This window comes from Mobula birostris, chromosome 16 (assembly GCF_030028105.1).
Source record: "Mobula birostris isolate sMobBir1 chromosome 16, sMobBir1.hap1, whole genome shotgun sequence".
In the NCBI taxonomy this organism is placed as follows: domain Eukaryota; kingdom Metazoa; phylum Chordata; class Chondrichthyes; order Myliobatiformes; family Myliobatidae; genus Mobula; species Mobula birostris.
Window position 1 is genome coordinate 80591660 of NC_092385.1, and position 18199 is coordinate 80609858.

The 18199-nt window shown below is 40.4% G+C and overlaps 1 protein-coding gene across 2 annotated transcripts in view; it reads left to right on the plus strand.

Moving 5' to 3' along the window:
* iars1 (isoleucyl-tRNA synthetase 1) overlaps positions 1-18199 on the plus strand; it is a 202722-nt gene that overhangs the window by 131704 nt on the left and 52819 nt on the right. For both annotated transcript variants that reach the window (XM_072280984.1, XM_072280983.1), the window contains exons 23-25: positions 13957-14078; positions 15309-15411; positions 16812-16895. In XM_072280984.1, coding sequence (XP_072137085.1) covers positions 13957-14078; positions 15309-15411; positions 16812-16895 — 309 coding nt within the window. The remainder of the gene's footprint in view (positions 1-13956; positions 14079-15308; positions 15412-16811; positions 16896-18199) is intronic.

An 18199-nucleotide genomic window follows, 5' to 3' on the forward strand; every position in this document is an offset into this window, starting at 1 on the left:
ACAGTGTAGTATCACTTACTGGAATTGGGACAGCGCCGAGCACACTGATGGTGTGTTAGACTGAGTCGTCGGAGTTTGGGTGGTGCAGTGGCCCCCACCCTCCGAGCAGCGAACCGATACCGATCCGCGAAGCATGCAGTGATAGCTGGGAGGCACACAGTACATCTTTAAGAAAAAAGCCGAAACAAACATGCTAATTAATTAGGTGCTGGCCGGCACGTAATTGTCGGCCCAGATCAGTGCCGATTTCCGATTGCATCGCCTCTGATCTGGGCCGACAATTATGTGTGGGGCGGCACCTAATTAATTAGCATGTTTATTTCGGCTTTTTTCTTAAAGATGTGCTGGGTGCCTCCCGGCTACCGCTGCATTCTCCACGAATCGATATCTGTCTGCGGCCTGGGTGATGGAGTGGTGGGACACTGGGTTGTCATCTCGTCACCTGTTTTCTATTAGAGCAGGCAGCTCATCTTCTCCTATGACTGCCCGCCTCATTGTTGATGGTTGAGGTTCGTCTTCTGCTGTGGCTGATGTGGAAGGCTTGCTTGACTGCTGAGCCTCGTGCATTTTTATATCACACAGTTCTTTGTAAGGACTCAAACCATCCTGCAAATATCCCATAAACCCACGTACCCTTTCAAAATTAAAGTTGTACTTTATCATTACTCATTCGGTTTCAATTGTTATTCTTTCCTCTTCCAACTGCATCAGCTCTTCATCTATCAGTTCTTGGTCATGGGATGCCAAAACCTCTTCAACATCATCTTCGTCAGTTTCCACAAGCCAAACTCATGTTGTCCTTACTTCGTTCACCACGATCAAAACGCTTAATTATGTCTAGTTTTACGCTAAGTGTAACACCCTTACGAGCTCTCTCAGGCTTTTCCGATACCATAGAACTCATCTTGTAAATGCCTGCTCACAGGCACATGTTTAAGCAGTGCTGGTGAGAATGCAGTTCCGAATCCGGGGGAGAGCGGCTGCTCGGGGCACGTGCTGCCTTTTATCGTGCGCTGATTTTTTTCACGCGCTGCTTTTTTTGTGACAGTGAAAACATCTTCTGTTAGCGAAAACGGTACTAATGTAGGTCTTTCGTAACAGTGAGGTTTCGTAAAGCGATCGTTCGATAAGTGGGGGACACCTGTATGTTGATTCATCACCACCTTTTATACAGCCCACAACTGTGCTGTCATCAACAAACTTGTATATGGTGTTGGAACTGTACTTAGCCACACAGTCAAAGGTGTCAAGTGAATAGAGTAGGGGGCTAAGCACACATCCCTGTGGTGCTCTTGTGCTGATGGACATTGTGGAGGAGATGTTTTTGCCAATCTGAACAAATTGGTGTCTATAAGTGAGGAAATCCAGGTTTCTGTTGCACAAGGGTATATTCAGACCAGGTCTTGGAGTTTACTGATTAGTTTTGAGGGGATGATAGTTATTAACTGCTGAACTGTAATCAACTAAGAGCATCCTGATGCATGCATCTTTGCTGTCTGGATGTTCCAGGATTGTGTGTAAGCTCTTTGTTATATAACCATATAACAATTACAGCACAGAAACAGGCCATCTCGGCCCTTCTAGTCTGTGCCGACCTCTTACTCTCACCTAGTCCCACCGACCTGCACTCAGCCCATAACCCTCCATTCCTTTCCTGTCCATATAGCTATCCAATTTAACTTTAAATGACAACATCGAACCCGCCTCAACCACTTCTGCTGGAAGCTCGTTCCACACAGCCACCACTCTCTGAGTAAAGAAGTTCCCCCTCATATTACCCCTAAACTTTTGCCCCCTAACTCTCAACCCATGTCCTCTTGTTTGAACCTCCCCTATTCTCAATGGAAAAAGCGTATTCACATCAACTCTTATTTATTCCCCTCATAATTTTAAATACCTCTGTCAAGTCCCCCCTCAACCTTCTACATTCCAAGGAATAGACCTAACTTCTTCAGCCTTTCTCTGTAATTCAGGTGCTGACACCCAGGTTACATTCTAGTAAATCTTTCCTGTACTGTCTCTATTTTGTTGACATCTTTCCTACAATTCAGTGACCAGAACTGTACACAATACTCCAAATTTGGCCTTACCAATGCCTTGTACAATTTTAACATTACATCCCAACTCCTATACTCAATGTTCGGATTAATAAAGGCCAGTATACCAAAAGCTTTCTTCACCACCCTATCCACATGAGATTCCACCTTCAGGGAACTATGCACCATTATTCCTAGATCCCTCTGTTCTACAGCATTCTTCAATGCCCTACCATTTACCATGTATGTCCTATTTTGATTAGTCCTACCAAAATGTAGCACCTCACACTTATCAGCATTAAACTCCATCTGCCTTCTTTCAGCCCCCTCTTCTAACTGACCTAAATCTCTCTGCAAGTTTTGAAAACCTGCTTCATTATCCACAGCGCCACCTATCTTAGTATCATCTGCATACTTACAAATCCAATTTATCACCCCATCATCCAGATCATTAATATATATGACAAACAACAGTGGACCCACGACAGATCCCTGAGGCACACCACTAGTCCCCAGCCAAAAATCTGACACACAGTTATCCACCACTACTCTCTGGCACTTCCCATCCAGCCACTGCTGAATCCATTGTACTACTTTGATATTAATACCTAACGATTGAACCTTCCTAACTAACCTTCCGTGTGGAACCTTGTCAAACGCCTTACTGAAGTCCATATAGACAACATCCACCGCTTCACCCTTGTCAACTTTCCTAGTAACCTCTTCAAAAAATTCAATAAGATTTGTCAAACATGACCTTCCATGCACAAATCCTTGTTGACTGTTCCTAATCAGACCCTGTCTATCCAGATAATTATATATACCATCTCTAAGAATACTTTCCATTAATTTACCCACCACTGACGTCAAACTTACAGGCCGATAACTGCTAGGTTTACTCTTAGAACTCTTTTGTTAGTGCTATTGGGGAGGCTTTAAACTAGATTTGCAGGGGGATGGGAACCAGAGTGCCAGAGCTGACAGTGTGGCTGGGGTGAAAATAAATGATGTTAAAAGTTCAAGCAAATCCGCTAATAGAAAGGTTGTGAGTGGTGGTAAAAATCTTCTGAGGTGTATATATTTCAATGCTAGGAGTATTGCGGGGAAGGCGGATGAGTTGAGGGCGTGGATTGACAAGTGGAATTATGACGTTATAGCAATTAGTGAAACTTGGCTACAGGAGGGGCAGGACTGGCAGCTTAATATTCCAGGGTTCCGATGTTTCAGATGTGATCGAGGCAGAGGAATGAAAGGTGGGGGAGTAGCATTTCTTGTTAGGGAAAATATTACAGCAGTGCTCAGGCAGGACAGATTAGAGGGCTTGTCTACTGAGTCCTTATGGGTGGAACTGAGAAACAGGAAAGGTATGGCCACATTAGTGGGGTTGTATTACAGACCACCCAATAGTCAATGAGAATTGGAAGAGCAAATCTGCAGAGAGATAGCAAGCAACTGCAGGAAACATAAAGTTGTGGTGGTAGGGGATTTTAATTTTCCACATATTGATTGGGACTTCCATACTGTTAGGGGTCTAGATGGTTTAGAGTTTGTAAAATGTGTTCAGGAAAGTTTTCTAAATCAATATATAGAGGGACCAACTAGAGGGGATGCAATATTGGATCTCCTGTTAGGAAACGAGTTAGGACAAGTGACGGAAGTCTGTGTAGGGGAGAACTTCGGTTCCAGTGATCAAAACGCCATTAGTTTCAACTTGATCATGGACAAGGATAGATCTGGTCCTAGGGTTGAGGTTCTGAACTGGAAGAAGGCCAAATTTGAAGAAATGAGAAAGGATCTAAAAAGCGTGGATTGGGACAGGTTGTTCTCTGGCAAAGATGTGATCGGTAGGTGGGAAGCCTTCAAAGGAGAAATTTTGAGAGTGCAGAGTTTGTATGTTCCTGTCAGGATTAAAGGCAAATTGAATAGGAATAAGGAACCTTGGTTCTCCAGGGATATTGCAACTCTGATAAAGAAGAAGAGGGAGTTGTATGACATGTATAGGAAACGGAGTAAATCAGGTGCTTGAGGAGTATAAGAAGTGCAAGAAAATACTTAAGAAAGAAATCAGGAGGGCTAAAAGAAGACATGAGGTTGCCTTGGCAGTCAAAGTGAAGGATAATACAAAGAGCTTTTACAGGTATATTAAGAGCAAAAGGATTGTAAGGGATAAAATTGGTCCTCTTAAAGACAGAGTGGTCGGCTATGTGTGGAACCAAAGGAAATGGGGGAGATTTTAAATAGGTTTTTTGCATCTGTATTTACTAAGGAAACTGCCATGAAGTCTGTGGAATTAAGGGAATCAAGTAGTGAGATCATGGAAACTGTACAGATTGAAAAGGAGGAGGTGTTTGCTGCCTTGAGGAAAATTAAAGTGGATAAATCCACAGGACCTACCTGACAGGGTGTTCCCTCAGACCTTGAAGGAGACTAGTGTTGAAATTGCAGGGGCCCTGGCAGAAATATTTAAAATGTCGCTGTCTACGGGTGAGGTGCCGGAGGATTGGAGAGTGGCTCAAGTTGTTCCGTTGTTTAAAAAAGGATCGAAAAGTAATCCGGGAAATTATAGGCTGGTAAGTTTAACGTCGGTAGTAGGTAAGTTATTGGAGGGAGTACTAAGAGACAGAATCTACAAGCATTTGGATAGACAGGGACTTATTAGGGAGAGTCAACATGGCTTTGTGCGTGATAGGTCACGTTTGACCAATCTGTTGGAGTTTTTCGAGGAGGTTACCAGGAAAGTGGATGAAGGGAAGGCAGTGGATATTGTCTACATGGATTTCAGGAAGGCCTTTGACAAGGTCCCGCATGGGAGGTTAGTTAGGAAAATTCAGTCGCTAGGTATACATGGAGAGGTGGTAAATTGGATTAGACATTGGCTCAATGGAAGAAGCCAAAGAGTGGTAGTAGAGAATTGCTTCTCTGAGTGGAGGCCTGTGACTAGTGGTGTGCCACAGGGATCAGTGCTGGGTCCATTGTTACTTATCATCTATATCAATGATCTAGATGATAATGTGGCAAATTGGATCAGCAAATTTGCTGATGATACAAAGATTGGAGATGTAGTAGACAGTGAGGAAGGTTTTCAGAGCCTGCAGAGGGACTTGGACCAGCTGGAAAAATGAGCCGAAAAATGGCAGATGGAGTTTAATACAGACAAGTGTGAGGTATTGCACGTTGGAAGGACAAACCAAGGTAGAACATACAGGGTTAATGGTAAGGCACTGAGCAGTGCAGTAGAACAGAGGGATCTGGGAATGCAGATACAAAATTCCCTAAAAGTGGCGTCACAGGTAGATAGGGTTGTAAAGAGAGCTTTTGGTACATTGGCCTTTATTTATCCAAGTATTGAGTATAAGAGCTGGAATGTTATGATGAGGTTGTATAAGGCATTGGTGAGGCCGAATCTGGAGTATTGTGTTCAGTTTTGGTCACCAAATTACAGGAAGGATATAAATAAGGTTGAAAGAGTGCAGAGAAGGTTTACAAGGATGTTGCCGGGACTTGAGAAACTCAGTTACAGAGAAAGGTTGAATAGGTTAGGACTTTATTCCCTGGAGCGTAGAAGAATGAGGGGAGATTTGATAGAGGTATATAAAATTATGATGGGTATAGATAGAGTGAATGCAAGCAGGCTTTTTCCGCTGAGGCAAGGGGAGAAAAAAACCAGAGGACACGGGTTAAGGTTGAGGGGGGAAAATTTTAAAGGGAACATTAAGGGGGGCTTCTTCACAAAAGAGTGGTGGGAGTATGGAATGAGCTGCCAGACGAGGTGGTAAATGTGGGTTCTTTTTTAACATTTAAGAATAAATTGGACAGATACATGGATGGGAGGTGTATGGAGGGATATGGTCCGTGTGCAGGTCAGTGGGACTAGGCAGAAAATGGTTTGGCACAGCCAAGAAGGGCCAAAAGGCCTGTTTCTGTGCTGTAGTTTCTATTGTTTCTATGTTTCTAACCCTTTTTAAACAATGGAACAACATGAGCAATACACCAATCCTCCGGCACCATCCCCGTTTCTAATGACGTGAAATATTTCTGTCAGAGCCCCTGCTATTTCCACACTAACTTCCCTCAAGGTCCTAGGGAATATCCTATCAGGACCCGGAGACTTAACAACTTTCATATTCCTTAAACGCGCCAGTACTTCCTCTTCTTTAATCATCATAGTTTCCATAACTTCCATAAGACCGTAAGACAAAGGAGCAGAATTCGGCCATTTGGCCCATCGAGTCTGCTCCGCCATTTTATCATGAGCTGATCCATTCTCCCATTTAGTCCCACTCCCCCACCTTCTCACCATAACCTTTGATGCCCTAGCTACTCAGATACCTATCAATCTCTGCCTTAAATGCACCCAATGACTTGGCCTCCACTGCCGCCCGTGGCAATAAATTCCACAGATTCACCACCCTCTGGCTAAAAAAATTTCTTTGCATCTCTGTTCTGAATGGGCGCCCTTCAATTCTTAAGTCATGCCCTCTCGTACTAGACTCCCCCATCATGGGAAACAACTTTGCCACATCCACTCTGTCCATGCCTTTCAACATTCAAAATGTTTCTATGAGGTCTCCCCTCATTCTTCTAAACTCCAAGGAATACAGTCCAAAAGCGGACAAACGTTTCTCATATGTTAACCCTCTCATTCCCGGAATCATTCTAGTGAATCTTCTCTGTACCCTCTCCAACGTCAGCACATCCTTTCCTAAATAAGGAGACCAAAACTGCCCACAGTACTCCAAGTGAGGTCTCACCAGCGCCTTATAGAGCCTCAACATCACATCCCTGCTCTTATATTCTATTCCTCTAGAAATGAATGCCAACATTGCATTCTCCTTCTTCACCACCGACTCAACCTGGAGGTTAACCTTAAGGGTATCCTGTACGAGGACTCCCAAGTCCCGTTGCATCTCAGAACTTTGAATTCTGTCCTCATTTAAATAATAGTCTGCCCGTTTATTTCTTCTGCCAAAGTGCATAACCATACACTTTCCAACATTGTATTTCATTTGCCACTTCTTTGCCCATTCTTCCAATCTATCCAAGTCTCTCTGCAGACTGTCTGTTTCCTCAGCATTACTGGCCCCTCCACCTATCTTCGTATCGCCAGCAAACTGAGCCACAAAGCCATCTATTCCATAATCCAAATCGTTGATGTACAATGTAAAAAGAAGTGGCCCCAACACAGACCCCTGTGGAACACCACTGGTAACCGGCAGCCAACCAGAATAGGATCCCTTTATTTCCACTCTCTGTTTCCTGCCAGTCAGCCAACGCTCTGTCCACGTATGTAACTTTTTCGTAATTCCATGTGCTTGTATCTTGTTAAGATGCCTCACATGTGGCCCTTGTCAAAGGCCTTCTGAAAATCCAAATATACAACATCCACTGCATCTCTCTTGTCTAGCCTACTTGTAATTTCCTCAAAAAGTTGTAATAGGTTTGTCAGGCAGGATTTTCCTTTAAGGAATCCATGCTGAGTTCTGCGTATCTTGTCATATGCCTCCAGGTACTCTGTAACCTCATCCTTCACAATCGACTCCAACAACTTCCCAACCACTGATGTCAAGCTAAACTTCCCTACTTGTTTTTCTTACCTTACACAATTCAGTATCCTTCACCTTAGTGAATACCGAAGAAAAGAAATTATTCAAAGTCACCCCCCTCTCTTTTGGATCCACACATAGCTGTCCACTCTGATTCTCTAAGGGACCAATTTTATCCCTCACTATCCTTTTGCTATTAATACAACTGTAGAAACCCTTCGGATTTATTTTCACCTTCCTTGCCAAAGCAACCGCGTATCTTCTTTTAGCTTTTCTAATTTCTTTAAGATTCTTTTAACATTCTTTATATTCATCGAGCACCTCATTTACTCCAAGCTGCCTATATTTATTGTCGATATCTCTCTTTTTCTGAACCAATTTTCCAATATCCCTTGAAAACCATGGCTCTCTCAAACTTTGAACCTTTCCTTTCAACCTAACAGGAACATAAAGATTCTGTACCCTCAAAATTTCACCATTAAATGACCTCCATTTCTCTATTACACCCCTTCCATAAAACAAATTGTCCCAATCCACTCCTTCTAAATCATTTCGCATCTCCTCAAAGTTAGCCTTTCCGCTATCAAAAATCTTAACCCTGGGTCCAGACCTATCCTTCTCCATAATTATATTGAAACTAATGGCATTGTGATCACTGGACCCGAAGTGCTCCCCAACACAAACCTCTGTCACCTGACCTATCTCATTCCCCAACAGGAGATCCAACACTGCCCCTTCTCTAGTTGGTACCTCTATGTATTGCTGCAAAAAGCTATCCTGCACACATTTTTCAAACTGTAAACCATCCAGCCCTTTTACAGTATGGGCTTCCTAGTCTATGTGAGGAAGATTAAAATCTCCCACAATCACAACCTTGTGCTTACTACAAATAGCTGCTTACAAATTTGTTCCTGCAATTCTTGATCCCCATTTGGTGGTCTATAATACACCCCTATAGGTGTTACTACACCTTTCCCATTCCTCAATTCCACCCAAATAGACTCCCTAGACAAGCCCTCTAATCTATCCTGCCAGAGCACCGCCGTAATATTTTCTCTGACAAGCAATGCAACACCTCCCCCTCTTGTCCCTCCAATTCTATCACACCTGAAGCAATTAAATCCAGGAATATTTAGTTGCCAATCACACCCCTCCTGCAACTATGTTTCACTAATAGCTACAACATCATATTTCCAGGTATCAGTCCATGTTCTAAGCTCATCTACATTTCTTATAGTGCTCCTAGCATTAAAATAAATACATTTAAGAAATTCTTCACCTCTTACTCTCTGTTTATCACTAACGGTGCAAACAAATTTACTACCTTTTTCTTCCTTCTCCCCTACATCTGTTCCTACAGTCTTGTTCCCCTCCCCCCTTGTATCTAGTTTAAATCCACTGGAGCCTCTCTAGCAAACCTACCTGCAAGAATATTTCTCCCCCTCCAGTTCAGATGTAAACTGTCCCACCGGAACGGGTCCCACCTCCCCTGGGAAAACTGCTCAATTATCTATAAATCTGAAGCCCTCCCTACTGCACCACGTCTTCAGCCAAGTGTTGATCTGCTCTATCTCACTATTTCTAAACCCGCCTGCACGTGGCACTGGTAGCAATCCTGAGATTGCTGTCCTGGAGGTCCTGTCCTTTAACTTGGCGCCTAACTCCTTAAACTCACCTTTCAGGACCTACTTACTCTTCGTGCCCATGTCATTGGTTCCTACATGGACCACGATATCCGGCTGCTCACCCTCTCTCTTGAGAATACTGGGATTAAATTTAAATTTTAAATTTAAACTTGTTAAATTTTTTATTGTGATTTGATATTTGAACATCAGGAAAAACTGCTGAATTTTGCTTGATTTCTTACTAGGGTGATAACCTACAATAATTACTTCATTTTATTTTCTGCTCTTCACACGTAAAAATACTTTTTTTAAAATTGCAAAATAATAAGCAGATCAATTACCTCTAAAGGTATTGTAACTGGCAGAACTATAACGATGAATTCTCTGTAGTATGTTACTGCCATCGAACCTCTTCTGTTCGGCTATAACTTGACTACTTAATCTCATTTGTGAGGCTTCTTGCCCATTTTATTAAGTTGAAAATACTCATTTTTCTTTTCCTGACTTAATTTATTTTAGCTTTTTAAGAAAATATATTTATGCGGAAATGAGGAAAACTTAAGCAATGCTATGAAAGCACGGGTGTTTCTTCAATCAGGTTAGATTTAAAAATTCCCTTGAATGCGGGAAAATATGTAATAACAACCTTTCCATAAATTCTGGATGAGATTTTTAGATGTGATCTGAAGGATGGATTCACTGCAGTTTTAACTAGGTCATTCGTTCTATCTTCAGTCACTCCATTGAATTTAGCACATTTGCTTCTGTGGTTTCTTTTTTGTCCAAGATTTCTGATGTTGACACAAACAACAAATTATAACTTTCATATCCAAAAAAAACTGTTGTTTTATAGATAGTTTTGAAAATACAGCTTTTGATCCTTTGCTGAGTGTTAAACCCTTCATTTATATGTAGAATCTTTCAGTAGATGCACCATCAATGATCCAGTGAGAAACAGTTTCCTGTAGATGACCAATTCACTTCCCTAACTGCAGCACTTCTGTAGGTGCTGATATCTTATGCAGAGTGACTGATTTCCTTCTTGACCATAGGAACATTGTTGCTAAAGAATTTTCTTTTTTAAGGTAAAATTACAAGAGCCAAAATTAATGGAAGCTACGCATTATGTTTCTTCTGGTAAGATGGCACCAACGAACAACTGTTCCTTGAGTGACATCTTCCATATAATCTCTTCAATTATTTCTCTCTTTCTATGCCTTCTCTTTGTTCCTCTTGTCTTGCTTGTTTTATTGAAACTGTTGGAGCCTGTGATGTGCAGTTTGGCATTCAATTGAATGACCCGGAGAGCTGCCTCACGAAGAGACCAGAGGTCGGGTCCCGAAAAGGACCGAGAACACGAACTGACTCGTGGAAAAGACCAGAGATGGGGTCATGAACAACTCCATTTGGAAGCATCAGGCATTTGAAGCATTGAGGCGAATGTGGAGGATTGTCAGTGATTGCTGTCAATGGAGGCCGTGGGAGTGATAATGGTCGGTAGCTGGGTTGATGGTTGGTGATTGCTCTTCATAGAAAGACTGGGTGTGTGTGGCCACTCTCCTCGAATGCTGGCAGAAATATTTTTCGATATTCTAAGATTTATGATTATTGGACTGCTTCAGTTTTTTATGGTGTTTTCTTTCTTTGGGTGGGTTGGTGATATGCTAGTTTTTGTGCAAAAGAGGGTTGAGGGATTTGAGGACTATTCTTGGTGTTTTTCTGTGTGAGTGATCAGTTACTTTTTTGTGTGTGAGTGAGGGGGTTGGGGATTTTGATGCTATTGTTTCTGTTCTGTGAGGGGAGGGGTGGGGGTGATTTTGGGGTTTGTGAGTTTTGTTTCTTTTTCTTTTTCATGCCAGGGTGGGGGAGGGGGTTAGTTGATGTCTCTTCCTTCAACAACGCCCACGGTCCTTCTGTATTTCATGGCTATCTAGAGAAGATGAATATCGGAGTTGTATTGTAAATGTATACTTTAACAATAAAATGAACCTTTGTATCTTTGAACCTTTTCACATTCTACCTGCCCTCTTAGCCTTCATATCATCTTTCTTCAACAATTTGCCTACCGACAGAACCAGTCTACCGATGACACCATAGCCACAGCACTACACACCGTCCTCACTCTCCTGGAGAAGAGGGATGCGTATGTTAGAATGCTGTTCCTGATCTAAAGTTCAGCGTTCGACGCCATAATTTCCTCCCGACTTGACAGGAAGTTCAGAGACCTTGGTCTGCACCCTGCCTTGTACAACTGGTTCCTAGACTTCCTGTCGGATCGCCAACAGGTGGTAAGGATGGGCTCCCTCTCCTCTTCCCCTCTGCCCCTCAAAATAGGTGCCTTCCAGGGTTGTGTCCTGAGTACACTCCTCTACTCCCTTTTCACACACAGCTCCAATCTGCTGATCAAATTCACTGATGACACAACATCGATCGGCCTTATTTCTAGCAGTGACAAGGCCACCACACAATGGTGCCAAGATAACAACCTCTCCCCCAATGTCCAAAAAGCAAAAAAGCTGATTGTGGATTACTGGAGGAACGGAGACAGACTCACCCCAATCAACATCAGTGGGTCTGCAGTTGAGAGGGTGAGTAGTTTTAAGTGTCTCGGTATATGCATCACCGAAGATCTCAGCTAGACTGTACACACCGGCTGTGTGTCAAAAAAAGAACACTGTCTATTTCACCTCAGGCAACTGAAGTTTGGCATGAGCCCCCAAATCCTCAAGACCTATGGGGGCACCATTGAGAGCATACTGACTGGCTGTATCATGGTCTGGTACAGGAACTGCACCAACCTTGATCACTGGGCACTGCAGAGGATGGTACAAACAGCCCAGTGCATCTGTGGACGTGAACTTCTCTCCATTGAGGACACTTACAGTAGCAGATGTGTAAAGGAGGCTTGGACGACCATCGGGGACACCAGTCACCCCAAACATAAACTGCTTCAGCTGCTCTGTCTGGCACACGCAACGGTACATCAGCATTAAAGCCAGGATCAACAGGCTGCGGGACAGCTTCTTCCTACAAGCCATTAGACTTAAATTCACATGTCTGTACATTGCAATGGAGCCATAGCGCAAAGATTTTTACTTCCTCATGTTGTGGGATGGATGTAAGATTTAAATAAATTCAATCTTCTTTGCTTCAAATGTTGTTACTGTGTCGTTGATATGATACCATAATTTTAAATTGCATGCCAGGTGATGAAATGCAATTTCAACCATTGCACTGGTTTGCTTCAATGTTTTTGGTGTGTAAAAAAAAAAAAAAAAAAAATAATTCTGTAAATATGTAAATTAATAGAGGGTGTACATTTAATGTACATTTAATGTTTTAGGGAGATTTGAAGGCAAGATTTTTTTTTACACATTATGGTAGATTCTTTGAACATGTTGATAGGGAGGTGGTGGAAGCAGATAAGGTAACAATATTTAAGAAGAATTTAGACAGCCATATAAGCAGATGGGATGAGAGGATTTAGACCATGTGCAGACAGATGGGATTAGTTTGCGTTAGTATCATGGTCGACATAGACATGGTGAGTCAAAGGGTTTTCCTATGCTGTATTGTTGTATGCTCTATAGAATTATTCCCTTACAAAGAGAGCACATTTTTAATGATTGGGCAGGTTTGAAATTTCCAATACCTTTGCAGAAATGAGCTTTAATGTCAATATTATGAAAGTGAGCTCTTTAGATACGCAACTGCCCCAGAGGGTAACATGCTGGAACGAAAGGATGTTAGTTTATGGCAAGGGGAAGAGATTTAGAAGGGATCTGAGAAATTTTAATTCTGGATTAGTTTGAGGTACTGGTCAATGGGGTTCATGCAGATGGGCAATTTATTGTCGTCCTGGACATGGTGGGACAAAGGGCCTCTGGGTGGAGCAGCTGTGGATGTGGGTGTTGCATGATTCTGAGGCTAGGCGTGCTGATTCTGCACTGTCATAAAACATAAGAAATAGAAGCTGGAGTTAGGCCATCAGGCCGCATCAATAAGATCGTGGCAGATCTGGTTGTGGACTACCTTCTTCCCATATTCCTTAATTCTCCTTCCATGCAAAAATCTATCTAACCGTATCTTAAATATATTTAATGAGCTAGCTTAAACTGTTTTCCTGGGCTGTTCTGTTTCTCATAGTCCCCAGCCTGCATTGTAGAACTGAAAGCAACTTTAAAAACAATATTTGGATTATGCACACAAGCCCTTTCACTCATTGTGCAGCACCTGCACAGACATCCAGGTGTTAAATTGGGTGCAGTCAGCTCTGTTACCTGCAGATATTGCTGCGCAGTCAGAAGGTAAAGAACTGAAAGATACTTGCTATTCTCAATTATAACTAACCACAGAGATTTTTTGGGCTTTCAGCAGAAACATTCAATTCTGATGTATGTGCCAGACTGTCAGTGTTTATTGTTAGTTATGGAGAGCTTGAGGTGGACAAGAAACTGTCCAACAATCAGACTTAAGTATTTCTTTGAGGTGCATACAGTCTAAACCAGGAAGCGTGAAGTATGGAATTGAAAAATAGATTTAAATAATATACAGAAAGCAAAATAATGGTTATGTAATATTAATTCAACAAGATGTTTCTGTGGGGAGGTAAACATTCAGACAGGATATACAGATTGAAAGTTATTTTTACACTTAAAGTTTTGTATTATTGCTTAAAAGTTTGATAATGTTGACAACTTCTGTGATCTCTATTATCACCAAGATCTAAATGTTTAAAATATGATGTCACAGGCACCCTTTACGCCATTTATCACTGAATTGATGTACCAGAACTTGAGGCACTTGATAGATCCATCCTCTGTAGAAAAGAAGGACATACACAGCATTCACTACCTCATGCTCCCACAAGTAAGGTATGATATTGTCCATCATATTCCAAAAGTGTTGATTTTATTAATTTTATTAAAATCGCAGAGCTTTAAAGACAATTTAACTTAATTTTCTAAAATGCTCTGTAATTTTAATGCATAGCTGATGAACTTGACAAAATATATTTTGACCAAGCTGTTTCACTTATAATGTTCATTACCATTATTGGACTGCATGCAAGTGTGAAATGTTCACATCATACTTTTTCACTGCATTATCCTGTTTGGATTTATACTTATTTTGGTGTCCTTGTCTTGTCTTTGCACATGATTTTCTAAAAAAAAGTTGATTTGTTTTGTCTCCCATCAATAAAGAATCCACTATATGTGAAGTGATCTGTTCTACACAAATACATGTAGCATATTGAAAGTGTAAATGAAATTGGAGAAATCTGAAGAAAATTGATGCTATAATGAGTTTAACTATTTTTGTAGACACTGGTTCAGTGTGCAAGAAAATATCAATTAAATATGATTGGGCTGTCCTAATTAAGTTAATTATAAATAGACCAGCATATTTTCTGTAATTCCTTTAAAATCCAACTGAAATATTCCTATATCTTTTTTCATATTAAATGTCCACTGTGGATGATGGTTTGTAATAGAAAAAGCAGATTTGTAGAGCTATTTATTGTATTTTCAATATATTGAATCTCCTGAGCATTTACAATCCATTCCACTAATAATATTGAAAATGACAGTGGTTCAAAATGACTATTATGTTTGTGAATTTCATTGGTATTTATCCTGAGAGGGACTAGAAATAAACAGCTGGCATTGTCTTTTGGGATTGTGATGATCTTTGTTAGGTAACCACTTCCCTATTTTCATGGATAATAGAACTCTAAATAGGATAGAAGAGACAAAAGATTAAGGGTATAGATATATAAATCATTAAAAGTATCACAGCCAATAAAAAAATGTACATTTCTTGGGAAATATTAAAAAACTGAAGTAATGATATACATATGTAACTTCAGTAAGTTTGAAAGTCTCAGCAGCATCTCAAGCAATTCTTTGTGATGAATAGTGCTTTCTATGAGCCCATTCCCTTGCTTTTATAATGATTTTGGATAAATACCAAATAACTCTTGATTTGTTTTACATCATCTCATCTTATCCAGAACTTGTATTTCTTCTGTGGCCAAGAGTCCAGAATTTTTCCTTGATTTTTGTTTTGTTGATTGAGTTATTTCTGACTTGTTTTTCCTACAGGGATTCCATTATCGACAAGCGTATTGAAGCTGCAGTTGCCCAAATGCAGTCAGTTATTGAGCTTGGAAGGGTAATACGAGACAGGAAGACCCTTCCTGTTAAGGTTTGTTATTGCAGATCTCGCAACTACACTTTCCTTCAATCCTCCCTTTCCTAACCACCTTATTCTGGTTTCTTCCTCCTCCTTTCCAGTCCAGATAAAGTGTCTGAGTCCACAACGTTGATTGTTCATTCCACTCTATAGATGCTACCTGACCTGCTAAGTTCCTCCAGCATTTTGTGTTTCTTTCTCTGGATTTTCAGTATCTGCAGGATCTCTTGTGTTTATATTTTTCAATAAAATCTTTTTTGATCACTGCTTGAAATATAAACTATTTCCTTTTATTGTGCTTGATGGTTTTGGGAGACTATTCCAGAGACCCTCCCCGGAATTGCAGGCTGCGGAGGTTGCACGTTCTCCCTTGAACTATGTGTTTTCCACGTGCTCTGATTTCCTGCCTCATTCCAAAGCTGTAATGGTAGATTAATTGGCCCCTATAAATTATTACCTGGAGTAGGTAAGTGACAAAGGGAAATGGAGAGTGAGAACACATTGCAGAGCTACAGTAGAAAAGGAAAGAGAAAAGGAATGTTGTCAACCCTGGGGGTTGACATGATCCTGATGGGCTGAATGACATCCTTCTCTATTGCAACATAATTAATGTGAGCTGGAGCAACAATGTTTTAATATTCATTACTTAATATTAGTTTCTTGGAATTGTTACCAAAATGCACGTGTTGAATTCTGGTTGTTTTGATATGAACTTTCAATAAGTATTTTTGGTCGTACCCATTGCACATAATTTGCTTGCTATTAAGATTTTGGTTCCATTTGACTCATGTTAAGTTAATTTTATTTCTCAGTTATTTTCCAGTTTGTGGTTCATTAGCTCAAGACTGATAAATTAAACAGATTAGTATGTCCCTAAATTAGCCAGCATATTCAGGAAAATTTAACATTATTTCTCAACATTTTATGTTTTGCTTGGGGTAATAGAGTCACGGAGTTAGACCCACTGCGTCTTTTTCAACTTCCATGCCTATCCCTTGCTAATCCTGCACACCTGCATTAATTTTATATCTCTCTGAGCCTTGCTCATTCAAGTATCCATTCAGATATCTCTTAAATAAATGTTGTCACTGTTCCTGCTCCCATCATCTCCTCTGGCAATTCATTCGTGATACCAAATACACTTTGTGTGAAAAGTTTACACATCAGATCTCTTTTAATCTTCCTCCTACTCACCTTAAAAATATGCCCTCTAGTTTTGATGCCTCTACCATAAGAAACATACACTAGCTACCTATCCTAGCTATGCCTTTCATATATATTTTTTTCTTTTTTTGTTAATTTTCATATTAGCTGCCTTCACTTTGTTTTCTTCACTGGCTGCACTCTTCAAAGTGATCTAGCATAAATGACAAGTAAGAGTTAAATTGAAAAGCATTTTAATTTCTTCCCAGTATCCTCTGAAAGAAGTTGTGGTTATTCATCAGGATGCAGATGCACTTAAAGATATTAGATCCTTGGAAAAATATATTCTGGAGGCAAGTTCATTTTTATTTTAAATTATCGTAATTTGTATAATATTATGTAAAATCATTTTGAGATGGCCTGTAAACTCATAAGAAGTAGTGAATAAATGGCATAACTAGTGGAATTTACAGTAAATGACATCTTTTTCCATGTGGTCATTGCATTCTGTTTCCTAAGAGCTGATATTTTATGAAAAATGAAAACGTAGGCTGTTTTTCCTGAGTTTTACAGCCATAGAAATTTATTTTGTTGGTAGTTTGAAACATTGGGTCTGAATTTGCCCCTCAGTATTTCTAATTATTGAGTATGAAATAGTGTTATGAACTTTAAACTATTGCTCAATGATTCTTACTGTTCTTTTATGAACATTAAAAAATGTCAACTGACCCTTTACCAACCCTTGAAATTCATGAACTTATTACTTGTTCATGAAGTTCACTAGGAAAAACTAGTAAGTCCTAGACAATTATACCTGCACTCCTGTTTGCTGAGTGAATGTGTGAAGGAACAGCTTCTGGTTGCTATTCCTCTTTCGCACTTTTTATTTATCTACTTGTGTAGTAATTTATAGTAATTTTTGTCTTGCACTGTACTGCTGCCACAAAACAACAAATATGGCGACCTGTGTCAGTGACAGTAAATCTGATCCTGATACTGATTCAAAGTTAGACACACAAAATGCTAGAGGAATTCAGCAGGCCAAGCAGCATCTATGGAAAAGAGTACAGACGACGTTTTGGGCTGAGCCCCTTCAGGAGTCCTGCTGAAGGATCTCAGCCCAAAACGTCGACCATACCCGTTTTCATAGATGCTGCCTGGCTTGCTGAGATCTTCCACTGTTTTGTGTGTGTTGCTTGGATATCCAGCATCTGCAGATTTTCTCTTGTTTCTGATTCAAAAATTTTCAGCTTTCAAGTAATTGTTAGTATAATGTAGAGGAGAATTTATTCTGTGTGTTAGAGTATTTTATCCAAAGGAAAATAAAGGGCTTTAAGGCATCTAATTAGTTATGTGTGTAATTCAGTGTACATTATAACTTTATTACCTATAAAGTGTTCTAATGTTCAACCCATAAATGAATATTCAATAGAAATTTCATGAAACTTAAACATTGGAAACATTTTCTTTTGGCTGTGTTTGAGCAATGCATCGTAATAGTACTATGAGCACTGCTGCTTATGTATTTGAACTGAGTCAAATTTTAGGCTCTTTATAGCACTATTCTGAGGTGAGGAAGAAACTTCAGCGAAGTGTCTTTTATGGCATTTTCCTTTCTGTAGTACGTATGAGAATTTGTCCCTGAATTATTTACAGT